The 8,213-nt window shown below is 46.0% G+C and overlaps 1 protein-coding gene across 2 annotated transcripts; it reads left to right on the forward strand.

Moving 5' to 3' along the window:
* Positions 1-214: 214 nt before the first annotated feature.
* On the forward strand, positions 215-6,290 carry DIRAS3 (DIRAS family GTPase 3). Of its 2 annotated transcripts, XM_006167151.2 has the most exons (3): positions 215-301; positions 947-1,032; positions 5,005-6,290. In XM_006167151.2, the coding sequence occupies exons 2-3, from the start codon at positions 1,015-1,017 to the stop codon at positions 5,737-5,739; spliced, it is 753 nt and encodes a 250-aa protein (XP_006167213.1). In that variant the 5' UTR covers positions 215-301; positions 947-1,014; the 3' UTR covers positions 5,740-6,290. The 2 variants fall into 2 exon arrangements, with proteins under 2 accessions (XP_006167213.1, XP_006167214.1); XM_006167152.2 differs by lacking the exons at positions 215-301; positions 947-1,032 and adding an exon at positions 2,992-3,108.
* The last annotated feature ends 1,923 nt before the right edge of the window (positions 6,291-8,213 follow it).

The following is an 8,213-nucleotide window of genomic DNA, read 5'->3' on the forward strand; positions in this document are numbered from 1 at the left end:
AGTCAAATGGTGAGTGAGAGATCAAAGAGGTGAGAAAGGGAATAGATCGAAGCGAAGTTCTAAAGTTCAATCTTCTCTCTACATCAGAATCACCTGAACGGGTGGCTAAAACGCAATACCCCTGGGTCCCAGCTCCAGATTCTGATTTTGGACATGTGGATTGGGTATTTTTAACAAGCATCCCAGATGATTCCATTACAGTTGATCCTGGAACTGCAGGTGGAAAAGCAACCCAGGACTCGAATAAAGGTATTAACCTTGGATGGCTGAAAGAAAATGCTGGAGGATGCATGTGGAGCTGGTGAGTTTTGTCGTGGCTTCATTTCTGCTTGAAGCAGGAGATGGTATCTCTGAGCAGGGCGCTATTTGTAGCAGCAAGGTTCTGGGAGAAAGCAGACAGGTGGGGGACAGACAGGGTAGGATTGGGAGAAGACACATCAACAGGAAAAGGAAGGGATTCTTAATCGTGATCCTAGAAGCGAAAAATTGGAAATTGTTTCTGAAGGATGGGGAACACAACTGCCATTAGTTTTCTACAGAACTTTAAAAGGGGGGTGGAGAGGACCTAGTAGGAAACAAGGAAAACAGACTCCTCAAATCAACGACGTGACGGTCCATGGGTCTCTACTTGGGGGGCAGCATGTTGTAAAGCTCTCAAGTCCTTGAGCTGGTTGGACCTCACCTCTATACATAGTGAACCTCTGTACTGTCTCCTCATCTTTTAAATTGAAGATGGTAATGGTTTCCCCCTCCCAGAGTCCTAGTTGGGTCTAAATGGCTAACATGAACCAGGCCTGGCTCCTAGCAAATACTTAAGTGAATTGCTGCCTCATTCATAGTTTGCAAACAATACCCCACTCGAATATTGTGCTTTAACATTTCCAAAGTGCTTTTAAACAAATTATTAATATTACTTCAAAAGTTGATACTCATGTCTGTCTCACAGATAAAGATACCGTGTGTAAAAGGAAAAGAAGTTGGTTGCTTAAGTCCTTATAACAACGATGTGACCGAATGGGAACTGGAGACCAGGTACCCAAACTCCAGCTGTCTCTCCTTCCTTTACTTTCTCTCTCCCTACCTTGCTTTCTTTTTGTTTCTCTTTCTTTCTTTCTCTCTCTCTCTCTCTCTCTCTCTTTTTTTAATGGGAGAAAAGGAGAAAGAACAGGGAATATGGGAGAAGGAGGAGGGAGAGAGAGAGGTATTTTTAACAGGGTCTCACCATGTTGTGATAACCCTGCCGGCAGCCTCCCAGTGAGCTAGGACCACAGGCATTCACCTTAGTGCCCAGATTGGGCACTAGCCAAGTGTTCCCCCCTTTTATAAAGGATCAAGTTAAAAACTGTAAAAATGTGGTGAAACCAGGACTGGGGAGGGTAAGCCTGGCCCCAGAGCTGATTCTTTAGTGATTTCCATCCCTCTGGATGGATGGATGTTCCCCCATCTCACTGCGGCTGCCTCTGCCTCCTACTTGCCAGCACTTACTACTGTCTGTGAGGGGCTCAGATAGAAATGAATCTCAGTCCTGTCCAAGATGAGCTGACAGTGTTGTGGAGAATGTAAATACACACACAGCTGCAATACATGGTGAAAAGGTGCTGTGGAAGCTCAGAGAATGGAGGAGTTCCTTTCGGTAAATGCCTTTTAGAGGTAGATCTTAAAGGAGAGTAGGGATGGGGTGTGCTTCCAAGGGAATGAGGCTGCAGAATGGCCCCGGGGTGGGGCAGGAGAGTTGGTATGGGCTGTGTGGAGAAACAGACACAGGGACCTCCCAGAGGGAGCCCCTTATTAAGCCAATGTGTCAGTGTGTGCAGATTTTTGGAAAGTAAGATTTAAAAGGAAACTTGGTGTCTGTTCACAGGAAGCTGAAAGTGATAAGCTAAGAATGTGACCTTTAGGGCTGGCCCCAGGGCCTAGTGGTTCTGAGCAGTATTTCAGGATGTGGCTACACCATTGTTTGTTTTACCTTTCACTGGTTAAAAGATGTCTAGATTGTTTTTAGTGATTGGCTGCTATGAATTAAGCTGTGACTAAAATTTATAGATAAAAATAGTGTGCATTGTATGTGAAAATAAGTTTTATTTTCCTCTGGGATACCCAGGAGTGCAATTGCTGGGCTGCATGATTTGTAGCATGCTTAATTTTATAACAAACTTTTCCAGAGTCGTTGTAACATTTTGCATTCCCATCAGCAATGTATAGATGATTCAGTGTCTGCATCCTCATCAACTTCTGGCATGATCACTATTTTTTAATTTTAGCTATTTTTATAGCAGTATAGCAATATTTCATTGTGTTTTAATTCATATCACTCTTGTGGCTAAAGACGTTGGAAAACTTCATATGGTTATTTTTCATCTGTGTATCTTCTTTAGTGAAACACCTGTTTATCTCGCGATTGTTTTCTAATTGGATTTTTCTTATTTTTGAGTTTTGAGGCGTCTGTATAATATATGCTAGATACTGGTCTCGTGTCAAATATATAGATTGCAAAGATTTTTCTCTTAGTGCATACTTTTTCTTTTCCGTATCCTTTACAGGACTTCCACAAAACAAAAGCATAATTTTTAATGAGGTCTAATTTATCAACATTTCTATGTATGTATCATGCCATTAGTATCAAGTTTAAGAACTCTTTGCCTAGTCTTAGATTCCAATGATTTTCCATTTTTCTTTCGAACAGTTTTGTAATTTCTAAGTTTATTTTTTTCATGAGCAAGAGAGACAGAGAAACAGAGCACATCTAACAGGGTCTTGATACCCTGATAGGGACCCTCGACCCCTTCCTTAAAAGTCAAAGCAGAAGGGTGGTATTCAGTTGCGATTTGACTGCTCTGGGCCCCATCCCCCGGCTCTCTCCCTGGGGGGTGGAACCAGCCACTCAGGTGCAGGGACACCGGGTGGACCACCAGAGTGCCTCTGGCTCTGCCAGCCCCTTACGGTCTGGTTTCCCCCCCTTGCGTTGTGCAAGTGGACTCTCCCGCCTGCGCCTTCTATCTTTAATATGCTTCAGACGGAATCCAGGAGCTGGAGTTTTTCTCTCCGAGCCTCTGAGAGTGCTGGTTCTCCTGGGCTGCTGCTCTGAGCATCTGGTGGTACTGCGGAGAGGTAAAGTAACCTGTCTTTTGCCGCGGGGATGGGAGTGAAGAGAGCATTTGAGTCAAAGTGTGCGGGCAGACCTGGATGTGGAGAATCAGTGGGCGAATGTCTGGGGAACATGCACCCTGGATGCCCACTGCTGAAAGGAGTGTGCTTGGCGCTTGAGCCATGAACCACCAATCCAACGTTCTGGCCCCTGCGGGCTCTCCGACAATCCCGCGATCCCGTACCATCCGCCCGCCAAACCCTGGATCGCGGCACCCTACCCTTGCCCGCAGTGATTAATCGGTATCTATCTTACTTGCCGAAAAGGTAGACTTTTAGAAGTTAATGTTATTTTATGTCTTTGATGAGCATGAGAGACAGAAACAGAGACGGCGTTCCCAACAGCCTGCCCACTGAGGTCTGTCCGCTCCAGCCAGCGCCTGTTCGCAAGCAGACGGTTCTCCCGCGGGTGTGCGGAGGCGGACCCAGAACCCTGCCACATGCTTGAGCCTGACAGATCTCCTCCCTGACGGTGGTCGGGATAAGAAGATAGCGATTTGTAATTTAATTTAAGAGGAGAAAGTAAAAAGATCTGGCGATTGTGCGCGCCTGTGTGTACGTGTGCACGCGCGCGATTTCTAAATCGAGGGAATTCACTATGAAGGTTCCTCGTTCCGTACACGGTGCTCAGGAAATGAGAACAGGGTAACGTGAGGTGGAAAAACTTAAACTGGGCGTGTAGGTGACTGTAATAACGGGGAGAGGGAGAATGAAGTGTTGAGCCTGGCTTCCTCCCGACTCCCCTTGGCCCCTGGGCTGGGATACAGCCTGGTGCGGGCGCTACGGCTACCGCAGTGGAGGGCAGGGGTAGGAGAGAAGGCCGAGACCCCTTCCCCGGTCCTCGATGGCATGTGCAGTGACAGCGCCCTGCGAGCTGCGACGCCCTTCGCGCCTCTCCAGGGCTGTGCTGGACTCGGTGCGCCTCGCCTCCTCTATTACCCGCCATGCAAAGTTGTCATCCGTACCTACCTGAGCTGCCTCCAAGGGATGCCTTTATAATCACCCACTACGACGGCTACCAAAACTCCGTCCTTTTTCCCTGGATTACTGGGTTGCAGCTTTAACCATCGCGGTGTGTCATTTTGATGTTGTCTTCCAGTGTTCGTTTCTCTTTTAGACAATTCCAGGTGTCCATTTCAGATCCCATCTTACACTCGAGGAAACCAGGTCCAAGTGTTTCTCGAAGGGGAAGGTTGTAGTGAGGATTTAAAAAAGGATGGAAGGGCATGAAAGGCTGGATCCTTGCACTTTCTGGACCCCCCAAAAAGCCCCCACCATGACCCCATTCTAAAACAGGCTGGTCTGTCTGGAAATTTATCATTTCCCCCCTCCCCACTCCGTGTCAACCTCTCAACTTGTTTTTAATGGACTTATCATAATTGTACAGTATTGAAGCTTTGGTACACGAACGCATTGTGTAAAACCAAATAAGGACATTAGCAGCTCCATTACCTCATGTATGTGTCCTGTCTTTACCGGGAGAATGTTGAAAATCCTTGTAGCTGTTTCAAAATATGTAATACAGTGTAGTTGACAATAGGCACCTTGCTATGCAACACAGCACCAGAGCTTATTTCTAACTAAGGGCAACTTCATACTTGTTGACAAGACTCAGCAACCAAGTGGCCAACAGGTCTGTGGGGGGGGAAATGCTCAATGGCATTAGTCATTAGGAAATACAAATCAAAACCTGGGGATTTTCTTACTGTGAGGAACCCATTTATATTAGAGTGGACTTTTCCCAGAATCTCAGTAGAGCACGGGGCCAAGCACTTGTTCAGACAACGGTGCAGGTTAAATTCTCTCTCTCTGTCTCTCTCTCTCTGTCTCTCTCTCTCTCCCCCCCCCCCCCCTTGTTAGGCTTCTCCTGCCGGCTACGTTCCGGAGAAGTTGTGCGCCCCTTTCTTCTCAGCAATGGGCAACTCTTGCTTTGGCTTCAAGGAGCGGCTGGTGGGGGGCCTGCCTACCCTGCTGGTTATCCGCGCCTTCATGCCTCACCGCAGGAGCAAAGATTACCGCGTGGTGGTAGTTGGCTCCGCCGGCGTGGGCAAGAGCGCGCTGGTGCAGAGATGGGTGCGCGGCACGTTCCGTGAGGCGTACCTGCCAACCATCGAAGATACCTACCGTCAGGTGCTGGGCTGCAACCACACCCCCGGCGCCCTGCACATCACCGACACCACCGGCGGCCACCGCTACCCGGGTCTGCAGCGTCTCGCCATTGCCAGGGGCCACGCCTTCGTTCTTGTCTACTCCGTTACCAAGAAGGAAACCCTGGAGGAGCTGAAGCCGCTTTACGAGCAGATCCGCGAGATCAAAGGCAACGACCTGCAGAAGTTCCCTATCGTGCTGGTGGGAAACAAGATTGATGAGAGCGGCCGCAGGCAGCTGGCGCTGAGGGATGGTGCCGCCTACGCGCTGGAGTGGAATTGCACCTTCGTGGAGACCTCGGCCAAGGCAGACATCAACGTGCGGGAGCTGTTTCACACGCTGCTGAGCCACCAGAGGAAGGCTGACACCTGCCCCGAGGGTCCCGAGAAGAAATCGCAGATGCCCAAGACCACGGAGAAGCTGCTTGGCAAGTGCATCGTCATGTGAGCCCTAGATCTTCCGGGCCAGCCTTCCTGTCCTCTGTCCTATTGTGTGCCGAAAACGTGGTCAATGCGGTGTAATGTGTCACCTGTCGTGATTGATTTTGTGTTGTGGTTTGGACTGTCAATAATGTACCTTGTAAGTTGGTGACTTCCGTTTTTCCCAAGCAAGAGAATTCAAATTGTTAAACCATTGACTTGTTAGAAAAGAGAAATAAAAACATAAACATTGAATATGATGCATTTAAAATAAGATCTTTACTAATAAACGTATAAGAGCAAATGTTTGAAGAATAAGATACCAAAATGAATGGAAAGCTGCCACAGCCCTCCTTTTAATCCAACATTGTGTATTAGTTTAAAGTGTTCAAGTCCTATAAATGTCTAATCATATCTCTCCAATGTGTACTTGATTGTTAAGAAATGTGTTTTCCTATAGAAAGTTCTGACAGATTGCTGTAGAATAGATTGATATACCAAATGAGATTTCTTTACTTATTTTGCTGGCTGGAGTACAAACTCACGAGAGAGAGAGAGAGAGAGAGAGAGGGAGAGAAGGGGGGAGGAGAAAGAGAGGAGAAGTGAGAGCATCCCTGCCCCCATGGGGAATGGTCACACTGCAAAACTAACTTCTCTGTTTCTTCATCTTGTCAGGATTTGGGGCATGAGTGCACATGAGCCCAGAGGTTTTTCAACTGGCCAGTCTGGGACTCAAACTGCACATTCAACCGTTTGGGATCCGGTGCCTTAACCACCAGGCCAGGCAGTTAGCTCACTAAACAAGATTGTACCAGTGAATATTCTATAGCTGATCATTGGGGGTAAAGCAGAGAAAATTGTGAAAGTGCCACTCAGTGCTAGTTGTGTCCCATGTCATTTTTACATGTTTGGGTATTCCACATAGCAATGTTAAAAAAGTGTAATAATTCTATGACTCAATAAAGATTTTCCTGCATGTAATCAGCTGTAAGAGTTTCTTTCTGGAGAACCACAATAAAAATGGCTCACTGCATTAAAATCTGAGCCATATCTGTTAAAGGTTTCTAATAAGAACTTCCCACTTGGAGGCCCCTTCCCTCTTGAAATTGGCTAGAGGAGGGGAGGGGGTGTTGAAGGGTGCTTCTGCAATGCAGACCCGTTTTGTATTCATAACCTTTCCTGGACGGATAGCCAGAACTCCAGGCATCTTGGAAGAGAATATCTGCCGAGTTGTCTCAGAGGAAGCAAGTGAAAAGAAAACCTCAGCTTCCCATTGCCTCGAAAGTCTTCCTCAAGAAACACTGGATATAGAGTGGGGAGGGAGATGGAGGAGAAGGGGAGAAGGAGGTGGGGTTTGGAATTTGAGAAATTCCTCTACAACGGTGTTTAAAAGATTAATTTTACACTTGAACATCTTTTTTTTTTTTTGAGAGAGAGAATACATACACACACATCCTTGCTTTTGAGTGTTTCCCAATTCAGAGGAGGTGGAGGAGAGAAACTTTTAATCTGGTTATTTTCCACAAAATATTACTGAAAAAATATGAAACAATTTATGCATACTTCTAGTAACATGGTTGAGAAGGAATCATAAACATTTGTATCACAGAATAGACAGTTTCAAGTTCAGAAAATCCATTCAGCGGCTCTTTTTTAAATGGTCAATTATTTAAGATTGTGTTTATTGCATTTCACAACAGTTATCCTCCATCACCACAAAACACCTGAGTGGTTTCACATTATTGCTTTTTATGAATTGTAGTCTTAGAGAAATTCTTAGCCAAACCCCCCTCATAGAAATTCCATATCTAAATAAAAATACACTACCATGGCTATTTTTCAGGAGAATTTTCCTTTAAAAATGTGTTGCAATCATTGTTGCTCTCAGGAGCAAAAGGATTACTAAGATTTGAGTGACAAATATGAATCGTTAGAAAGGGAAGGACATGTTTTAATGTTGCAGGTAATGCTTAATAAAAAAAGACACAACAATTATTCCTATAGTCTATCTACTTGCTAATATTTCTAGATCATGCAAAACATTTCATCTTTCTACATGTTCATGTGCTACATTATTTTATCCATCCTTGCAACCATCCAATGAAGTGGATACTGTTACGCATATTCTGCAGATGGGATCAGTAGTAAATGTCACAAAACTAGGAACTGGCAGGGCCAGGATTTTTTTTTTTTTTTTTTTTGAGAGGTTTTTGCTTTAGGGTGCGTGCGCTCACCAGACAGAGACACACAGAGAGACAGAAAGCGAGAAATCACCTCCCAGAAGGGATGGCCACACCGCAGTCCCTTCTCCATTCTCCTCTCGGGATCCTGGGCATGCACACACATGTGCCCAGCATGAGTTTAAGCCACCGGGTCCGGGACTTGAATCGTGGTTGACTACATGGGAGTCCAGCAACATAGCCATTAAGCCAACTGCTGGTCCCCAGAGCCAGGATTTGAAGCCAGATGTTCTACTCCAGAGTTGAGGCTCTTAAGCATGGT

Source organism: Tupaia chinensis, unplaced genomic scaffold (assembly GCF_000334495.1).
Source record: "Tupaia chinensis unplaced genomic scaffold, TupChi_1.0 Scaffold144529_1, whole genome shotgun sequence".
Classification (NCBI taxonomy): Eukaryota; Metazoa; Chordata; class Mammalia; order Scandentia; family Tupaiidae; genus Tupaia; species Tupaia belangeri.